Source organism: Saccoglossus kowalevskii, chromosome 3 (genome assembly GCF_978046115.1).
Source record: "Saccoglossus kowalevskii chromosome 3, keSacKowa6.1, whole genome shotgun sequence".
Taxonomy (NCBI): domain Eukaryota; kingdom Metazoa; phylum Hemichordata; class Enteropneusta; family Harrimaniidae; genus Saccoglossus; species Saccoglossus kowalevskii.
In genome coordinates, this window is record NC_140643.1 from 13613501 (window position 1) to 13635148 (window position 21648).

The 21648-nt window shown below is 34.8% G+C and overlaps 1 protein-coding gene across 1 annotated transcript; it reads left to right on the plus strand.

Annotated features, from left to right (window-relative positions):
- The first annotated feature begins 1563 nt into the window (after positions 1-1563).
- Positions 1564-21426, plus strand: LOC100373146 (uncharacterized). The gene is made up of 19 exons (XM_078005869.2): positions 1564-1755; positions 3990-4342; positions 5948-6185; positions 6635-6927; positions 7266-7485; positions 8101-8348; positions 8731-9180; positions 10680-10841; positions 11011-11223; positions 13124-13254; positions 13685-13845; positions 14541-14683; positions 15259-15449; positions 15644-15761; positions 16170-16342; positions 17025-17177; positions 17675-17875; positions 18518-19116; positions 19474-21426. The coding sequence occupies exons 2-19, from the start codon at positions 3997-3999 to the stop codon at positions 19739-19741; spliced, it is 4308 nt and encodes a 1435-aa protein (XP_077861995.1). The 5' UTR covers positions 1564-1755; positions 3990-3996; the 3' UTR covers positions 19742-21426.
- Positions 21427-21648: the final 222 nt, after the last annotated feature.

Consider the following 21648-nt stretch of genomic DNA (forward strand, 5'->3'; position numbering starts at 1 on the left):
TCTATAAGTATAGTAGGCTACTTTCTTCACGATATGGTGGCACCACCTCATATCAGTAAGTTCCAGCACAGTATCTCCATAGAAGGAGTGGGGTTCCAGCTATCCCATTCGCAAATCATCGGGTCCCATTCTATTGTGTACAAAAATTCACAAACATGGACAACTCGGGGACCCTTTCTCTGCACGACTAATCACATATCAGCAATAAGTGCTACAACTTTTAACTGTGCCCCAATTGATCTGTAATTCTCGAATTACCCCTCTAGTATTAAGCATAGCGTGGTGTAAGCAATATACTCTATATGAACTAGGATGAAAAGGAATTCAGTGTCCATAGTATAAATAAGCGTATTAGTATATGACTGAAGAAGCACAATACACGTTCAATTCAAGATCCTTTAGAAAGGACCATTTTACAAATTACTGTCGGCATCCTTGTTGACTTTTAAAGTTCAACAATAAGGTGGCTGGTTGTTATCCCCTCCCAACCAAGGTCCCAATTGTATGCCTCGGGCTTATTGTACTGTTGTCCATTTTACACGGGGAATTTAAGAGTTATTATTCTGAATCAGTGTTTATATACTCGCTATATACAAGTCGGCCGTGTTTTCATTGTCGACAGCGGACGATTTCAGTAACCAGTGGGCGACAAGGTCAGAGCATCACAGTCCACACAGAGGAACTCACGTAGTCAGAAAAGGTAAAGCAACGCAGGCAGAGAAGAACGTCACAAAAAAAAATATATGAAATACTAACCTCCTTGATCTAGTTTCCTCAGAAATACACAAGTTAGGCAATATAACACCCTCTCATCCCACCCTAAGGTATCCCTTCCAATTGGTGGTATAGTAACAGTAAAATGTGATTCAGGCAACCATAATATCAAACAGATGAATATTACAATTGCATCTGAAACACGTAATATTCCTCGGAAGGAACAATGACGAGAGAATAGATAATCTAAAATGGATAACCTAACACAATACAGGCGATATACAAAATAAAGTCTAAAATACAGTCATACTAGGTACTCATTTCTACCGATAATAACATAAAAAAAGTTCTATGGCCTATTAAATATATTCCAAGCCCCGAAAAACTAAATGTATCAAATAACGCTTCCATATGGAACAGGTGAAAGCAGTTTATTTTATTTCAAGATATCTCAAGTAGGTTTGTTAACATTTTTTATGTTGAGTTTAAGTTTAAAACATTACGCTATCGACATCTTTCGTTGATGCATTTAGTAGTCTGAGTAGTAAGTGTCCAGTCTGTAATCCGCAAGAAGTGGCTATGTGGTACGCGTATACCTGTTGTTATGCTAATCTCCAACAGCAACTGTTGTAGCAACCAATGTATTGTGCTCTGTCTGTCTAGAGTATTCATCCGCGAGACGGCACTAGTTTTGGAAAATTATATTATATTTTAGTTACTCGTACATCAAAACGCATATATGAATTGCTAAAATACAATACTTCAGTCATTCCTGAAATGAAATCAAGACCGTTCTGGGGGTAATTTAAGAAAAAACAAGTAATGACATAGTGGAACTATTTTAAAAGCGGATATGGAAAGAATAAGGTCGTTATATGTACGTAAATGACCGAACTTCCTGGGAACTTAGCTCGTCAAGTGTGGTCACTGAATTTATATCGTATGTAAGAAGAGATTATGTGATTTTCAAAACCATGTCCCAGATGCTGGTTTGAGGGGTTAAAATTCTGTGTTTTTCCCCTGTTCCGTCCACATTTTCAGGTAAGTCTGGACCAAGATGTATCCCGGCAATTTGAGGGACACAGTTGTGAGGTTCAACGAGCATCACGTTCGCTGGACCTTGTTTGTTTTGACCATAGCACTCGTGATTCCGCCTAACATTAAAATTTCCAGCGACTGATGACTCCGATTATAGGAGCGAATATGAACTGACTGAATCCTTGCGCCATAAAACACCGGGCGAGGCTGTCTTTGTCATGCCCGTCGGAACCCATGCACCTGTGACATGGCCTCCCGCGAGATGGTAAGATGGTAAACTTTCGTCACGGTACTTCCGACCACCATGCCATGTAGTTGACTAGTGTCAATTATCTCGTATTGGGAGATTTATCCAAGTAAATGCAGTATAAAAATAAATTATATTTAGACAATTCCGATGTTTGTTTTTTTGTTTTTTTCTTCAAAAAAACACATAACAGCTTCTGTTGGTGAATAATGTGGGGGCTCGTTTCGTCTGTACTCAGATAGTGACATCGAGGTCACATTAAGGTCATAAATAATTTAAATAAACAGAAAAATTCGGACTCTAAACATAAGTACAACTGCTATTTTAAAAATTACCCCTGTTGTACAAAGATGCAGCAAATAAATAAATCAGTATTATTAACGTTTAACGTTTTATTTGTATTTTCATTATCAAAAAATGTTTAGCAGTTCATATTGAATACTAGTACATATGAGGGAGGGAAATAGCATATGTCTTTTCCTCCCCTAAAGGGCTTTGAGTTGCTCAAAAAATCAGTCTATTGAATTATTCAATTTATAATTACAATAATATTAGTAGCCCATTGGTCTTCCATATGCCAGCGCAGAAGCTGCTAGAAACATGCAACATTCCCTATTGACTAAGTTATGCTCCTCTTATGAGAGTGCCAACTTTCATGTATTGTATTAGTCTCGCAATGTAGTTAAAGCCAAATATTTATAAGATATAAAAACTGTTTCTGTTTCAATTACAAAGCAGTGAATTTTATCATTGCCGAATCAAATCTGCAACTCAAAACAACCCAATTCCATGTTACACTTGCGATAGTTTCAAATGAGGTGTTGTCACAATTGATGACTACAGTACCTTTTGTCATTTTGAACATCACAGAGCACCTCATCAACATCACAAGGTATCCCCGGTCGAAGCAAAAAAGGCAACTTACTGCTGCCAGTAATTGAAATTTATATGATATGTGTTCATCATTTAATTTTTATTAAACTATGCTTTTTGTCAAAGGTTTCTTTGGATCAACAAAACAGAAAACAAATATTTAATTTCTTCATTCTATCAGGTGTGATGCCTTGGTACACAAAATTGCAATAAACAAACCATTTGTTATATGCTTGATCTTTAAAATATTTCTTAATTTGAAAATAGACACACCTCTTGAAATTTAAGGCATACATGCAACTAATACAGTATGTGTTTTAGGGCCACCTATAGCTCATAACAGTTTCTGTGTACAATTAATTTGTTTTGGCTATTCAGCAATTTACACTTGACTAGAGAGAATAAATGGGACTGTTTTATTATTGTATTGGAAATGTTTGTCCTCTGTACAATGTATACATTCAAAAGAAAAGAAATACTAGTACTCACATATATCATTGATGTTTGTCCATTAGATCATAAATATTGCTTGTTGGTTTTTACATTTGTGCACAAAATATGTATACAATTTAAAACTCTTCCACGTTGCTACGCTCTATTAGTCGCAAATTACTGTAAACCTCACATTTTATAACTAACAGAAGCTTTGTATTATCACTTGCATTAATTAAATTCCCTATATAAAAAAAGTACAAGAGTTTTCTGGTTGTTACTCTGGCCTGAATTAAGAGAATATAATGCAGTTATTCCTGTGATAAGTTTTTATTATTTCACCGTGGCAACGCATTGTTATTGGAATGAAATGAAAACGCAGTGTTATTGAATTTATTGTCGCTTGCGGGTGTTATAGTATGTTGATATAAGAACAAATCAATCAAACTGGCAGAAGAATATGCAACCCTCTCTTATTTCTGCTCTTAAAGAAGGAGTTGTCACATTTTGTCTTGCTGCTGACCGTTACTAGTTTATGTATTGGTTAAGTTTTTAATTTTATTCAGGTTCAAAATTTAAATAAAAGAGTGGCTTTAATATTCATTGCAGGTATAAATTTAATTTAACTCTGTAGACACAGTCAGATTAATCTATAAATTCACCTACATGATTTGTTTTGTTTCAGATTAAAAATGGCAGATGAGAAAGAGAGCACGGACACTCCTGAGATGCAGTCGGTAGCACAGACACCTACCAGTGAAGTGCAGTCAGTTGGCAGAGAAGGCTCGGCAGTCAGTGGGAAATCTCAAGCTGTTTCAGTTACAAGCGACAAAACCTCTGATAGAAATGAATCCAAACAGCTGTCCGAGTCGGGAAGATCAAGTGCACTATCGAGTAGTAGAGGGCATCCAGCATCGGCTAGCTCTCAGGCCACGTCCAGTAAAAGCGCAAAAAGAAAAGACAAAATAAGAAAATCATCAGATGATACAGTACATAAAGTGACTTTGACTGTAACAATTGCCAAAGCCATCCCCACAGGTAAGCATCCTAGTTTAATTTACAACATTCTCACATGGTCAGTGTGCATTCACTGGAAAAATAAAACCTCATCATTTCAAACTGTGGCAGGCAGATTTCTTAGAATATGTGTCATGTTAGAGTTATTGAATCATTTAGTAACTAAAGTCAAGACTGATGCTGAATGAATTGTTTTGCTTTTATTTTCTGTTGTATCTCATGAGAAGTTTGATATTGGAGCACACTTAGTAAAAATGGAAATTGTTGTTAACCTAAAACACAAAAGAATAGTGAAAAAATTGTGAAAAATACAGTCGCTGAACTGAAATGTCAGCAACATTATATTTGTTTGCACTAGAAGAATAAATAGAAAGTATATGCCGTGGTCAATGGTTTTCCATTTGTAACTTTAGTTACTACCGTATATTTTGTTTGATGTCTCTCCTGGGATCTTGATTCTATAGAGTGAGTCTAAATATAACAGTAAGACACATTCTGTATCACGTTTGTCATTTTGATTCAGGATCGTTTCTTTTATATTAGTTATTACTGGACGGTTTTACCATATTTATTATTATGCGTGACAGGAATCAATTTCTTGTGCAATGTATATCGGGTACTATATTGTATGCACACAAGTCTGCAGGCATATAGGCTCTCCAAACATGTGAGGGATTTAGACTAATTCCTTGATCAATCTAGCTTGTAGTCTGAACACAATAATGGATTCTTTTTAATCACATAATCTTGACTGCAAGCTATTTCTTTCTTGTAATATCGTAATACAATGTGGATTACAGATGTGAATTTATATATCGCTATAGGCAGTCACTCTACACTTGTTAAGAATGACTGGGTTCTGATCCTTTATCAAATATTAAGAAGTACAGTAAAATCTGTATTAGAAACCACAGCTTCTATTAAAATCGTACAATGCAACAGAGGGGATGCGATTTCTATTAGAGCATCTATACATATGAGAAATGACAAATTTTTGGTTCTCAATTATTCAAAAAGAATGGTTGCGACTTCTAATACAGATTTTACGGTAATAGAAAAATACATGACAAATTAAAAAGTATTTATAAACCGATGATGAAAGGATTTTAGAATATATAAAACAATTTTTTGTTTGAAAATATCGTCCATTATAGTCATTATGTTTGTAAAATTGTAATTTCTTGTAAACTCTAGTTACCTAAAAAAATGTTAGTAAATTATGCGTGACAGGAATCAATTTCTTGTGCGATGTATGTTTATGCATTTTGTTGGTATTTGGTTCCATGCAACACTGTTCTCATCTTAGTGTGTACAATTCCACCCAGTAGTTTGCTTAGCATTTTCTAAACTTTTGCAGTTTCATCAGCAGTTCATTCATCAAAATTTTGGGTTGTTGATGATAGCCAAAATTATTTCGTCAAAATACAACATGGTAATAGTCACTAAAATAGTATATACGATAGTATGTTGAGTTTTTGCCCTATTTTGTAAATGCAATTTTGATCCCTGTGCATAGCCAGGCTAATTATTATTCAATATTCAACAAATTTTGCATTTCATAGTAATGGTACAATTTTGTGAAATTGTTTCCCATCAAAATAGCATGATGATGTGTTATCTTTGCAGTTGAAGAAGAAGGATTTAAAATAGAGGACATGGTGAAGAAGAAAAAAAGGATAGTTGAGGCTCCCAAGGCTCAGAACTATTACCATTGTTCTTATTATCTTTTACCTGATGACACTGATGCAACCAAAACTGACATTGTTACGTTTGGTATGGCAGCTAAGATATACACAGAGCATGAATCCAAAGTATTGAAAACCTGGCAAGAAGGAGATCATACATGGGTTGCCTGGTCACATAGGTATTTGTCTTGTCAAACCATTATGATTTAACTTTTTCAACACAGGAATTTCTCGCCCGAATTTTTCTGCACTTTTTTCTTATATTCTTCAATATTTCTGTAAATGAACCCTTATTTTGGAGCCAACAGACAGAATTTGAGTCAATTGCCAGTTTTTACCCTAAAAAATTTGGCTATTTGTGTCCCAATCTTCTGAAAGAAAGTATAGACTATAAACATGACTACCGGCACTAGTATTTTGTGAATTTGTGATGGAAAGAGGGAACTGGTGGTGAAAAGGTTAAAGAAACAGTGATTTTATAGTACTCTTATGCAAGACAAAAATATAAATATATAAATTATTTTAACTTCCAATATGTACAATAGTTCTTTATTGTATTTATTCCCATTCCCTAAGGCTAATAAGGAATAACACTTTGTATTAATTCCAAATTTTGTTTGCATTTTAGTCACACAGTGACAGTGACAAAAGAATTGTTATTAAAACTCTTCAATCATACACTTGAGTTGCGTATTTGGGATAGCAAGGACAAGGTGTCATCAAAAGCTCGATTTGATCGTCCCAAAGCATTCCGTCTTCCTCAAGCTAAATCTGGAGAGGATCCAGAAGATGTCGGTGGTGTGAGGTCATTGGTGATGAAGCAATCGCAGAGCTTTATTGCTTTGCAGCCCAAGAAATCGTTTATAAGCCGTCCTGTTCCTCAGAATGGTCCTCCTGGAATGCACAATATATGGAAAACTGGTGAGTGATATGTGATGAACTTAACTCTGATTCATTTCTGGGTTTGGATTGGGGAAACTCACAGTAAAATGCACTATTCCCAATAGAAATACAGGTATTCCAAAATAACATTGCTTATCTTTTTGGAATAATTTTGTGTTTCTTTTGCCAAGTCACTCTCAAGTTAAGAAATATAGTTTTTGATGGAAGGGACAATTTAGATAAATGCAATCGATTATTGAATGATTGAAACAAAAATACCTGTGTCATATTCTCATTGCCTTTGTTTGTTTGTTAGGTATTCTCTTATGGTGAATCACCTTTAATATTAATTCTTCTTTTGTTATGTTTGTTTTCAGATGCCAAAGGGCGACCAATGCGAGAAACAAGAGCAACAGATACCAGCCATAGTATTGGTAAAGATAAAAGTACTTCTGATACTTCATCCAAATCGTTAATATATAAATCATCATCCCAGAATCTTCGAGATTTAGATGCGTCTATTGTGACGGACCACCAAGAAGCACCCTATACATTAGTATCGCTACCAATAAACAGTGAACAAGATCTCCCAATAAAGTGAGTTTCTCATAAAATTACTGTTTTTATTCAACATTTAATGATGCTTTCTGATGTGGAATTTTTTGGCATACCAGATGACATTTCCAGACATCTTTGATACTAATTGCAAGCGCACAAGTAAAAACCATTCTCACAAATCTAATACCACATGCTTGGGAAAGGCAGGGCAGATTGTACTCTGATTTACACTGCAAAGTAAAACAGTTGGCTCTATGAATTGTACCCACAATCTTCCTGATGCCTGATAAACATGCTATGCACTGCACATGTACCTTCACTCAGGTGAAATATCACATCATTTTTTCCCATTTAAAATTCCCATTTTAATTTCTATAACAGTAGAAGAAGTCCCATTAATGTCATAAACTTACAACATGGTGTACAAAATTACCACTGTTGCTCAAGAAATCAGCCATTGAAAAAAAATGCCTGCCACAAAAATATGAAAAAAAAACAAACATAAATTTGTCAATATCAATAAAAAAACAAATTATTTATATCTTACAAATTATTTATATCAGTCAAATAGATTCATTCTGAAACATTAAATTAACATTAAGTGTAGCTTCATTATAAAAGGTTTATTAGTAATTATCATTGTGTACATTACAGATCTTACAGTCGATTAGGCAGGCTTGCTGGAGCACCAGATGCTAGTGAAGTAAAGCAAATGAAAAAACACATACGAGAACAGCAGCAGAAACGAAAGGAAGAACTGAAGAAGAAAGCACCACTGTCAGCCAAGGCCAAAGAAAGTAGAGAGAGTATCGCAAGACTAAATGAGAAACAAGAATTACAGAGTAAAGAATCTCTGGTGCATAAAAAAGAGCGTATACCAGCGTCAGCGCCACCAAGTGTTGGTAAGTATTTAAGCTTCTTATGGCACTTATGTTTTGTGAGAGGCAAATTTCATGATTTTAGTAAAATACTGAACTAGACATTTTACTGGCACAGAGTTTGATGAATTTTTCTCCTCGCAAGTCAACAACTTGTAAACATTACTTTTACACTTATAATCACATAAATAATGACCTTTCATTCAAATGCATTTAATAGTCATTTTTCAGGGGTATTTGATTTGCTTTTTCCATATGAAGAAAGCTAAGTATTTCTGTGATGTAATTCTATCTGTCCATAATAGTAATACAACAGAATGACTGCATTTTTTACTACATATATGTTCATTAACCTGACATTGGATGAATTCAAAGTAATACTTTGTCTCTATCTTTGTATGCGCAGGTAAAAAAGGCACCCGTGAAACAGGACAACACAAAGATTCCAAACGCCATGCAAAAAAATTGGAAGTTGCAGCTGCAGAAAAAGCTGCCGATATAAACAAGAATGGCAACTGCTGCATTCCAGTGCAAATGAAAATACTCTTTTCAGGTGTTAAATCAGTCACTAATCGCTTAGACAAACCTGTACCAGGAATTGAGGATGTGTTTATCACAGTGTCATTGGATGGTGATCTCATGTCTGAAAGTCAAGAACAAGAACTTAATCCATTAGTCATTAAAGTCAACTACTCGGATAAATTGCCAAATACGCCGATATCCTACGATGAACTAGATAGGAAATGTCAGCCTGTTTACTGTAAATATACATTTTATAAACAGCCTGAACACAAAAGTATTGGCAGGAGTCACTCTTCCACTGTGTACTGGGAAGATACTAATGTAGTTCTTTTAGGTAGGTGTGATCAGTGCCATCAGTGTTTTGAAGAATGTGTCTTTTCTGTTCTTTGATTGGTTAGTCAATTACGAAGCTGATCTGTCATGGGTCAGTCAGTGATTATTTTTTCAATTGGTCATCAAAGTTACTAGTCAACCAAATTCTAAATTTGCGGCAGCGCTACTGAGCCCATATGTATTTTGAGAAAGAAATTCATACCAAAGCTAGTTAGCCAAATTCTAAATTTGCGCTACTGAGCCCATATTTATTTTGAGAAAGAAATTCATACCAAAGCTAGTTAGCCAAATTCTAAATTTGCGCTACTGAGCCCATATGTATTTTGAGAAAGAAATTCATACCAAAGCTAGTTAGCCAAATTCTAAATTTGCGCTACTGAGCCCATATTTATTTTGAGAAAGAAATTCATACCAAAGCTAGTTAGCCAAATTCTAAATTTGCGCTACTGAGCCCATATGTATTTTGAGAAAGAAATTCATACCAAAGCTAGTTAGCCAAATTCTAAATTTGCGCTACTGAGCCCATATGTATTTTGAGATAGAAATTCATACCAAAGCTAGTCAACCAAATTCTAAATTTGCGCTACTGAGCCCATATGTATTTTGAGATAGAAATTCATACCAAAGCTAGTCAACCAAATTCTAAATTTGCGCTACTGAGCCCATATGTATTTTGAGATAGAAATTCATACCAAAGCTAGTCAACCAAATTCTAAATTTGCGCTACTGAGCCCATATGTATTTTGAGAAAGAAATTCATACCAAAGCTAGTCAACCAAATTCTAAATTTGCGCTACTGAGCCCATATGTATTTTGAGAAAGAAATTCATACCAAAGCTAGTCAACCAAATTCTAAATTTGCGCTACTGAGCCCATATGTATTTTAAGAGAGAAATGTTCACTGAATCTAACATAAAAATGTTGTCACATTTTAAACTCACTAAATGATCTGTCTCTGTCTGTCAACATTCTTCTCTAAAATTGCTTTGATTTTTGGTATGTAAGCACATGAACACCCATTTTCAATGCGAAAGTCTCTGATTGAAATTATAAGGGAAATATTTGCCTATTTTTAAGAGCACTAATACAAGCATGTGTGGCTTTTAGGCAGTTGCCTCTTCAGCCTCTGGCAATTTTGAACCATGTAGGCTTTGGATGGGTTTTTAAAAAAAAATTTTTTTTTCTGTGTGTCACTTAATTTTTCCTGAATCTCACTTTGAGCAGCATTTTTATTGTCATGCTCACAATGGGTGTAAATTTGTTTAAATTTTCGTAATTTTCACTGAATTCAGACTAAATGTCACTTTGCTTCTAGTTTTCGATCCAGAAATTTGAAAATTGTTATCAACATTTAATGTCCAAACCTTTTTATTGATTGGTGAGTAAAGTTGACTTTGACGCTCAAAGGGTTGACTATTATTGGTAGTATCACATGTCTTATTAATACTTGTATGTACATGTATCTTTTTATTTTAATATTATAATTTTTTATTTGATTAGGTATGTTAGATGAAGGGTCCGTGAAGGAGTACTTGAATGGTCCTCCTCTAGAGATAGAAGTGCATGATAGAGATAGGAAGGCGGAAGAGGTTAAAAAAGAACCAACGTTATTTGGTGAAGATGTGGAAGATGATAAACTTGGCAATGTTGGCATGGTAACAGGTATGTCAAAGCTACTTTCAAGATTGTACCTGTTTGGCTACCCAACCATGTATGCCTTTCTAGAATGAAAAAATAATGCATATTTGAAACCTAGTTTTATTAAGTATACAGATACATGTATTTTCGTCCAGCAATCTCTCTAACTATGTATGTTTATCTCTCACCATAGGAAAGAGGACGTTACATAATCCATTCACCGGCAGAGATAAACCTTGGGATCCATACGGCATTGCAAAATTTCAGTTATCTGATTTATTACTTGGTGAAAAAATATTGAACCTAACAAGTCCTATACACAGCTGTAGCATTCCTGATCAGATGGGATTCCAAGTGGCTAGGAATGGAAGACTTTTGGGAGTTCCTAACTCAGTGGATGGTCCAAGTAGGTATTCATGGCGACTCGTATGTATCCATATCCTGACAGTATTGGCATGCCACATAAACATATTGTATTTTTAGGTTTTTTTAAATCAATCAAACCTGTGTATAGCAACCGTCCAGGGTACTTAAACAAACTTGCCTTTATTAGTCCCCGTTCGGACGAAGTCCGAAAACGGGGACTTATAATTCGGTCTCCGTCCGTCCGTGCGTCCGTCCGGAGTCATATCTCAGACTCCCTTGGACCGAGTCCTGAGTTCCTGAGTCTGTCCGTCCGACCGTCCGTGTGTCCGTCTGTCCGTGCGTCAGTCTATCCAACGTCATATTTCAGAATCCCTTTGACCGATTCTGTTCATTCTTTGCATGTGTCTAGTACTTTATGTGGGACATATGCACATGCAGTGGTTTAGCGATTCGATTCAAAATGGCCGACTGGCAGCCATCTTGTTTTTTGAAAATGTTGTATTTTGGACATGCTTTGTCACTTTTCATTCAAACTTGGTACATAGATTATAAATGTTAGGATACATGTCCATGATGATTTATTTCACAATTGGATCAAAGATGGCCGACTGGCAGCCATCTTGTTTTTTGAAAATGTCGTATTTTGGACATGCTTTGTCAGTTTTCATTCAAATTTAGTACATAGATCATACATATTAGGATACATGTCCCTGACCGTCCATGAGTTCCTGAGTCTGTTCGTCCGACTGTCCGTCTGTCCGTGCGTCAGTCTATCCAACGTCATATTTCAGAATCCTGTGGACCGATTCCGTTCATTCTTTGCATGTGCCTAGTACCTTATGTGGGACATATGCACATGCAGTGGTTTAGCGATTCGATTCAAAATGGCCGACTGGCAGCCATCTTGTTTTTTGAAAATGTTGTATTTTGGACATGCTTTGTCAGTTGTCATTCAAACTTGGTACATAGATTATACATGTTAGGATACATGTCCATGACGATTTATTTTGCAATTGGATCAAAGATGGTCGACTGGCAGGCATCTTGTTTTTGTTTTTTTATGCGGTATCTTGGACATGCTCTGTCAGTTTTCATTCAAATTTGGCACATACATCTACTTTATACATGTTAGGATGCATGTCCATGACAATTTGTTTCAAAATCTGGTCAAGGATGGCCGATTGACAGCCATCTGACTTTTTGGCCTTACTACTATTTTTCCACAATTTATGTACCATTTTCATTCGTATTTGGCACATACATCATACATATCAGTGTGTTTCATAATCAGATCAAAGATGGCTGAATAACGACTGTTTTTATTTTAGCCATATTACTATGACACGAAACACGTGTATTGATGTAAATAAACAATCTGTTGTATACGCCACTTGGAACTCAAATTTCAAGGACACGCTCGCGACAACCCCTCCGCTTTACTATGACTAGCACAAAGAGAACTTAACGGGGACTGTGTCATTTTCAATGACTTGTTGACATGTGATCTTTATATAGAAGTTGAATACATAAGTAATGTATGAAACAAATTTCTTGGTTTACAGTTAGGAACTTTGTCAACTTTATACTGTATGGAATAAAAAAATATTCTTATTTGTCTTGCTGAAATTGAAAATGTCTGTGTGGAGGCTAATGTAAAACACTGAACATTTAAGTTGTTTGCCACAAGTCACATGAGATTACATTATATGTAAATTGTTACTATAAAGGTGGTTAAACTTAGGTTACTATACAGTGCATGTTGGTATTAATCATGAAAATCAATAAATGGCTCTATTGTGAAGATATTTGTTGCTAGGATCAGTCGACTACCAACCGTGCATGTGCTTGATTACCCAGCAACAGTAAAAGACAACCAATCTCACTGTCTGGTATGTTTTATATCATAGATTAAATGCTGTATCTTTCATTTTCCACATCAGGAGATTTACCATTGCCTATGGGCCATTATTTAGAAAACAACGCACAGCTTAAAATACGTGTAGAGATAACTTATCCATTGACAACACCTAAAGATTTACAACAGAAATCACAAATGGAAACACGGCCACAGGTACGTTAATTATTTGTTGTTTTCTCACCCAGTGATAGATTTGAACATAGAGGGCGCCATATATATCAAGATATAAAAATAACATTTTTATAAGATTGGCATGAGCTGAGGAATAGGAAAAGTCTGGTGACCAATCTGAAAAACCAAAATAAGAAAAATGGACAATTTAAAGATTCCCAAACATTGTTCTTATATAAATCAGATTTGTCTTGTCAACAGCTGGTTATTATAAATGAATTTTAAACCTACACCTCTCAAAATAATTGTGATATAATTGTGATATTTTGTCTCGTTTATTTACTTATTCAAAAGCAGTTTTACAATGGCCAGGCCACCAACGTGCATCTTTGCATCTGGTGTGATGTTTCACTTCTCGCTGGACCACTGTTTGAGTGTCATTACTTATCATTATTTGTTGTTGTCTTTACAGTGCCCCATGTCTCGCATCATTTACATGTTTCAATACATGAACACCAAGTTTTTACATCACTTGCAAGGTCTGGTTACTGCCATCAATGCAAGAGCTTTGAATTTAGACAGTATGCCAAAACATGTCGTCGAAGCTGCTCTATCAACGTATAAACTGTCAGAGTAAGTACATAAACATGTCTTGTGTTTTACATTGAATAAGTACTGACAAATATTGTGAACTCATAGTAGTTGCTGACATGAAAAGTAAAGCAAGTAAGTAATACACCAAATAAACGAAATGGGGAAATATTATGTCAAATCAAAGTAAACATTACTTTGAGCTTACGGCACCTTATTGCCTAGCTTCACATACCCCCCTCAGACACCGGCTTCCCAGAAAAGGATGCTTAATACCTAACAAAGTTTATTATGTGGGTTTCATGCTCACTTGGTTTTATTAAGCAATTTGGGGGGGGGGGGTACCCGGTGGCTGATGGGGAAGACATGCTTTTATGTGATGCTAGGCGATTAGGTGGCCTTCAGAAAAAGACAAGACGTCTGTGCAATATTTCCAACTCATATGCATCTATTGTCTTCAAGTCTTTGTATTGTTATAGTATAAGACCACTTTTACTTTGTCTTGACTTCACAATAGCAATGTTTCTGGTTAATATGACTGGCAGTAAATGTAACATACATTGTTCACCTCATGATGAAAATTATCATGGCAATAAAACACATATCAATTGTAATCTTTGAATTTCATTTGAAATTAATGAAAATATATATCTGATCATACTTGTGTATAGTAGTCTTGATAGTACTGGTTCTGCTCCATGTAAAGTAGCACATGTTTTTTGTTGTTTTTTTTGCAGGGAACAACAGAGAAGCTGTGATTTAGACATTGTGACAGGGTTCCATGTGATGGACGGGCAAATTCATATATTTGTTTTAGAAGGTTTGAGAGATCAAGCAATCCAACAATTATGGCAGACACTACCACATCCATCGATTGAAGGCAAGTATAACAGAATTATGTCAGAAGTTGTGGTATTCTATTATGATTAAAACAGATCAATTGATTTATTAGATGTGAAACAAAACTATATTGCATTCTTCAGCTGGTAGTTTGTTGTTTGTATCAGTATTACCAAGGGGAGGTTAGTATCTACAACAGGTGACCAGCAATCCCGGAATGTTATGGTGTTATTTTGGTCTAAATGTGCATAATGATGCAAAGAATGTATCGTTTGTTTTTTTTGCAAGGTTGATTGATGAATTGTTTTTGTAATAATGACTTGTACCAGTGTGTCTTTTCCCACAGGATGAGCATTTGTCACATGCTCTTGCCCAGCTATATTTGCAATTATATTGCAAATCAGTTTTATCATTGATTCTCTATGTCATTGTAACAATTGCCCAGAATACTAATGTTACTAATTATAATTGATCTTAGTTTTTTAAGTACCGGTATACTTTGTTCAATGGATTGCATGACAATTCTTGATTGAGTGTAAAGTCACTGTTCTCTCAATCAACACACTGAGTGTGTTGCTTAGCATTAATACCTTCTCATTATGTGTTTTTATTCAGATGATAACCCATTTGAAGTGTTATATAACTCTGACATGATGTTCAGTGAAAGACAGTATGCAACATTGGATGTGGATTTGACCAGAGTGCGATTACATGAACCCCTGTCTATTATAATACAACAACCCCTGTTATATGTACGAGATATGGTACCAAAGCCATGTTTAGATGCAATTATCAAGTTAGATCAGGTATGTTGTCAGTATGGTATCAAAGCCATGTTTAGATGCAAATATCAAGTTAGATCAGGCATGTCGTCAACATGGTACCAAGGCCATGTTTAGATCTATCATCAAGTTAGATCAGGCATGTTGTCAATAATGGTACCAATTATACTGTTGAGAATAATATATTGAGATGGAATATTTTTCTCTTTAAATTTTAGTTGACACATATGAAGAAGTTGCGTGATGTGGCTCGAAATGATCTTTTTCCAACGTCTGAAATGATTTTGTCACTGAGTAGAGAATTTGGTGTCCCTCTAACTACTGCTGATTTTGAAGGTGAGTATTCTGTGCATTGGTCTTATCTGTAGAATTGTAGTGTTTTCCACAGGATGTTGAACAAGGGTGGCAGCTAATTTGCATAATATTTAACATGTATTTTGCATAATTTTTTCATAGTGTTTGTAAATTTGTTCCAGTTTTCACAAATTGCTTTACTACATCTGCCATTTGTAGCAAAATATGTGGTGGAGGATTATTGGTTAATTAAAAATCCTACGCAACTACATTGTATAAAATATCACTGGCCGTAGTGGGAACTGAACAGCCTTGGGTGTTACCTTAATCAATACGGAACTACCCAGAATGCAGTATTTCAGTTGACGCAAAAATATCATTACAATTAGATCTGCACAACAACCAAAATCTTAATATTTATAATAACACAATAAATGTTTTGAATTACAGAACTGAAGGAAGTTGAGAGTGAGACTGACATAGATGGTAAACATGTCAGTGTGCAGTATGCCCAAACCAGCAGAGATTGGACACCTATTGACATGTATAATGAAAACTATTTACATTATTTAGAGGAACGATCAAAATATGCACATAAACAAGACTACATCAAGCAAAACATAGTAAGTTTGGATTGTTAATTTAATTAATTATCGAGAATGATTGTCTTGTTTGAAATATTTGTACTAGTCTATGTGATAAATTTGTAATACTGTGGAATACTTTGTTTTAGCTGGAATTAATTTTCACTGAAAAGGCTTTTTGGGCATTTTGCTTGGAATTTATTTTCACTGATTTTTCATGAGTTTAATGTGAAATATAGGAAAAAAAGTATATTCGCTGGATTTTATTTTCACGGAATCATCCCTTCAGCGAAAATAAATTCCAAGCGAAAATAAAGTATTTTACAGTATTGGGTACTGTAAAATACTTTTAGCTAGAATTAATTTTTGCTGAAAAGAATTGATAGGTGTTTTGTATGGAATTTATTTTCACTGATTTTTGACAAGTTGAATGTAAAATATAGGAAAAAAGGTATATTCGCTAGATTTTATTTTCACTAATTACAATCATCCCTTCAGCGACAATAGCGAAAATTAATTCCAAACGAAAATAAAGTATTTTACAGTACTTACAGTAGAACAAAATTATGCGGATCAATCAATATATGATGATACCATCATATCATAGCTGGCATTATTTTGTGGCAAATATATTGGGTTATTACTTCAAATTTGTGTAATGATTACTAAAATCTTTGATTTGTCTCATTACTTATCATGTTATAATGTAATTATTGTCTAGAATAATGTACACGAAGCCAGTAAAACCAATGAAAGAGTTCGGCCGAAAACAATAGCTGCAATTCCTACCAACGGCACAGTACATAATTATAGTACGCAATATTTGAATTCCATGGAACAAGCTCGAGAGAAGTTACGACAAGAATTGGCAAAGGTGGGTCGCATGGAACCTCTGCCCTGGATAGTACCTCCATGGGTGACAATACACCCTATGTTATATTTATCACAAGTATTATGCAGTATGTGTGACATCACATCCCCTGAATGACAAATTTGATTGGTCCTGCACGCATTTGAAATGTGACGTCACCAACTAGTCACTTCCTAGAATGCCAAAACATAACTCATTTAGTGACTAGACTTATTTTTGTGAGAACTGTTTGAAATATAATCTATGTGAATGTCCTCACTATATAACGATAGTTTCATGCATCATGTATTTTTGTTTTAAATCGCATTTGAGTAGTTCGTTAATTATCTTTATCTTACCTTGGCAGCTCATGGGGTTCATTTGATAAATACGATATCAATATCCGTGACCATGTACCATAGTATGGTATTTATTCAAACTTGTGGTTGATGTACAGTTAATAACTTCACCCTAATGTAAAAGGTTATTTCTGATTCCTGTTTATAATATTTTTAATTAAGGATGTTCATCAACGGTTCACATACTGTCAAGATTACAATTCATCTACCGTGGTACCGGTAAATATGACACAAGAAGAGTCTGTGAGTAAAGACAGTTGGAGAACTCCAGATGGGTTCATTTACCCTGGAATTAAAAATGCACTTGAATCAAATGAGCATATAAAGAGACCACATCCAGCAAAATGTGATGAGTTAAAAGAGGTATGTTCTTGTCATTGCATACTAATAATAATGCTGACTTGTATGCTAATTGTCTTTATGTTCAGGTATCTCCATGCCAGGTTGGCTCTTAAATAAGATGCTGGTCATCGCAAAATGCATGTGTGAGAGTTTGTGTTCATAAACAGTGATTTTCTCACAGCCCAATTCAATGCCCCTCCCCCTCATTGCAAGCAGGATTATTAGTTTTAATTTGCCTGCAATGTGTACCTAATACTAACTTCAAAACCAAATCAATGCGACCTTAGAGCATTGAGAGGAGGTAGATAGAATATACTGGTATATCTCTTTCCTAAATTTGAACACCAACCTGTTATTATATATCTTCTATTAATACATGTACTAAGATTTTCGTTGATGCATAGATTTCTATATTCAAAATTGTTTTTGAAAATCCTACTTTCATGAAAACACAATTATAGTGTTGGATTGACTCCGGAATCTAAAACTCACCATTCTTGTTCAAAACTCAAATTTTACATATTTTTCTAAAACTTAATTGTTAATTTTGAACCTGATCAAAAAATGTTTAAAACTATGAAGCAAGTTTTCCCATAAAAGATGATAAAAGCGGACTATGGCATTCAATGGATTAAGAATGATATTATGTTTTATGTATTACAGTATTGGCGAGAGAATATTCTGCACAGTAATATACTGAAACCTACGTTAGAACGTGATAGGATGACCTGGTCTGAAAGGGTATCTGATTTCAACCTATGGTCCAAGCCTGCTGGTGCATTTGATCCATCTGTGCCACCAACTATACATCATGCCGGTGACAAACTAGCAGCCGAACAAGAAGCTGCTGCCAGGTTTGAACTGGAGAAATGGAAATCCAAAATAATAGTTGATGACACAAATGTGCATTTCCATCGTTGTGCGACGGATACCGAGCAGACTTACAGAGGACCTAAATCTAGCAATCAACTGGATAAACTGCAAGGTCTGCTGAAGGATGAACCAAAAAAGATTGGATTGAAGAAATCTCCGGTACTTCATGATATTCCAGCATTATCAGTCGTGTTGAATCCTAGTGTTGACACGAAAGCAAGACATGGTGAACTACCAGTAATAGATCATGATAACTGTGTGAATCAGTCTCACCATGGCTATAACCCTGGACCATATCAGACACTCAGCTGGACTCTTCCACATAATAGGATACCTATCCGTGATATGCAACATGCCAAATTTGAAGCCTTAAAAGGACATGATTTCAGGTAAATATCCAATGAGAGGTTGAAATCAAACACTCACTGTATCAGTACTGGTTCACTCTGAGTAGTGTAATTCAAATCATCACTTGCCAAAAGCTGGACAACAAATTGAAAAAAAATGATATACCTATAATATTGTTGTGAGTGTTGCCCCATACAAGTAGATGTACCAGCAAAGCAAAAAAACTGTTTCTTCTACATGTAGCAGGGAGTGTCTTTGAATATGGAATCAATCTAACTTGACTTATATATTTTCGTATAGTTATGTTTGCTATTTTATAATCTGCCATATTTCATTATGTATATTTACAGTCCAATGATTTTTATAATTATTATTATATCTATCAATTATATTCACAGACTGTATCACAAAGAGAGAAGCGTTCTGAGTCGTGTACCGATTAAAACACTGTCCTCAGAAGATAGAAATAATAATTTATTTGAACTAGGAGGCACTGAAGACTACAGATATTCAAGTATCAAGTCTGGTAATATATGTTACCTGCAGCCACCGCCGTCTATTAAAGCAGCACCTTTACATACAGAATTTTACTTTCCAGACAGAGACAAGTATGCTGAGAAACCCACATGTAAGAAAGCTGCTGCTCAGCTAGCAGCATTGAACTAAATAATGTACATTCCTGTAGAGGCCTTAATGAGATGAAATAAACAGTGTACAAAGTTTGATTATGTTTGTTGTGTACAGTCAAATCATATTTTTATATTTAAATGTGAATTCTATTTTATAAATATGGTGTAATTAAGATGGTTTCGGTTGGTACTTCTGGTAATGACACAACATTTGTCATTCATGCCACAATATCTCAGCTCTCATTGCAAAGTTGGCTAATAATACAACGACAATTGTCTTCATTTCAAAGTCAGTCATTAATAGAACAATATATCCGTCCTCATTGCATGGTTGGCTTAAGTTAGTCTCCATCCTCATTACACAGTTGGTCATTAATATGCAGTGACCATGTTCATTTCAAAGTAAGTCATTATTACAAAGAATCCATCCTCATTACACAATTGGTCATTAATATGCAATAATCATGTTCTTTCCAAATTTAGTCATTAATACAATGTTTCCGTCCTCAGTGCACAGTTTGTCTTTAATATACGATGAAGATGTTTATTTCAAAGTTAGTCATTAATGCAATGTTTCTGTTCTCATTCCACAGTTGGTCATTACGGTAGTATGCGATGACCATGTTCATTTCAAATTTAGTCTTTAATACATTATCTCTGTTGTCCAATAATGCAACACCGTCTTCATTGAAAATGTCATCATTTATACAACCATGTCTCCCTCATTCAACAGTTTGTCATACAGCACTTTATCCTTCATCATTGCAAAGAAGACAGTTGATTTTACACTGTGATTCCCTAGTTGCTTGGCTGAAGCAATTTTTTTCCATCATCGTAGTGTAATTTAATTGCAATTCATACAGCAATAACTAGCAATGCAATTTATTTATCTTTGAGACATGCGGCGCAGTTCAACTATTATTTCTTCCAAGTACATTGAAATCATTGGATAATACAAAGCAAAGAGTACATAGTACTGAGATTGTGTAAATCAACAGTTTTGAGTGTACTGTATTTGCTTTATTAGAAGTGCAATCTCTAATAGATGCGCACATTAGCCTCAAATTTCATTTACTGTATGCTGATTCACCAAAATATGACTTATTTTGGCATTATAGAGGCACACCTCTGTCATTCACATTAAGAACTAAGTGTTAACTAATAGACAAATGTGGTACTTTTCATCATACAAATTAAATTTTGTATTGTGTTACAAGAAGTTATGATTCAATAAAATGTGACTATATTTACATGTAATATATAGAATATGATATAATGGTGATCATGTTAAATAAGTTTAACAGTGTTAATGGGTACATTATACAACGGTAACACAATCATTCTTTGCCAAATCATCTGCAACAGTAGGTTTATTACTAGTTCTTTGATGTACCAGTTGTGCATTTTCAAATACTAAAGTGTCCAATAATAGCTTTTTGTTAAAACCAGTGATGTTTTCAGAGTTACTGACATGCCAAAATATTTGTATGACTTTATTAGAAAATACAATATATAGGAGTACTTTTGCATATCAGTGTAGTATTTTCTTCCAATATTTGAGATGACTCCACACTTCATTGACACCAACAGTACTGCCATTGAATAATATATCAACACATTCCTTCAATCTCGACTTTGCCAAATAATGTTTGTGAATATGTTTTGTTTGTAAGTGCCTATGCAGTCCATTCAATATGCAATAAAGATTTCTATACAAAGTTACTTTTTATCGACGTGTATGTATATTGTATGTGTGTTAATTGGGAAAGGGGTCCCCAACAATGATGCAGCCACAGAGGTGGATCCGGGATTTGACACTGAACATTGCAGAATTATTTGTCATTCTATTCAAAGTATGGAAAATATTTACCATTTTTGGTTCATTCTGACAGAACTGACTACTATAAAAGAGTTAATTATTCACTGGATTTTAATTTTGCTTAT

Bases quoted from the DNA above. Each gene is read 5' to 3' on its own strand.
- LOC100373146 (XM_078005869.2), top strand. From the start codon at position 3,997: ATGGCAGATGAGAAAGAGAGCACGGACACTCCTGAGATGCAGTCGGTA. The intron at 10,842-11,010 runs GTATGTCAAAGC...CTCTCACCATAG, and splicing joins CAATGTTGGCATGGTAACAG to GAAAGAGGACGTTACATAAT. The intron at 13,255-13,684 runs GTACGTTAATTA...TTGTCTTTACAG, and splicing joins AAATGGAAACACGGCCACAG to TGCCCCATGTCTCGCATCAT.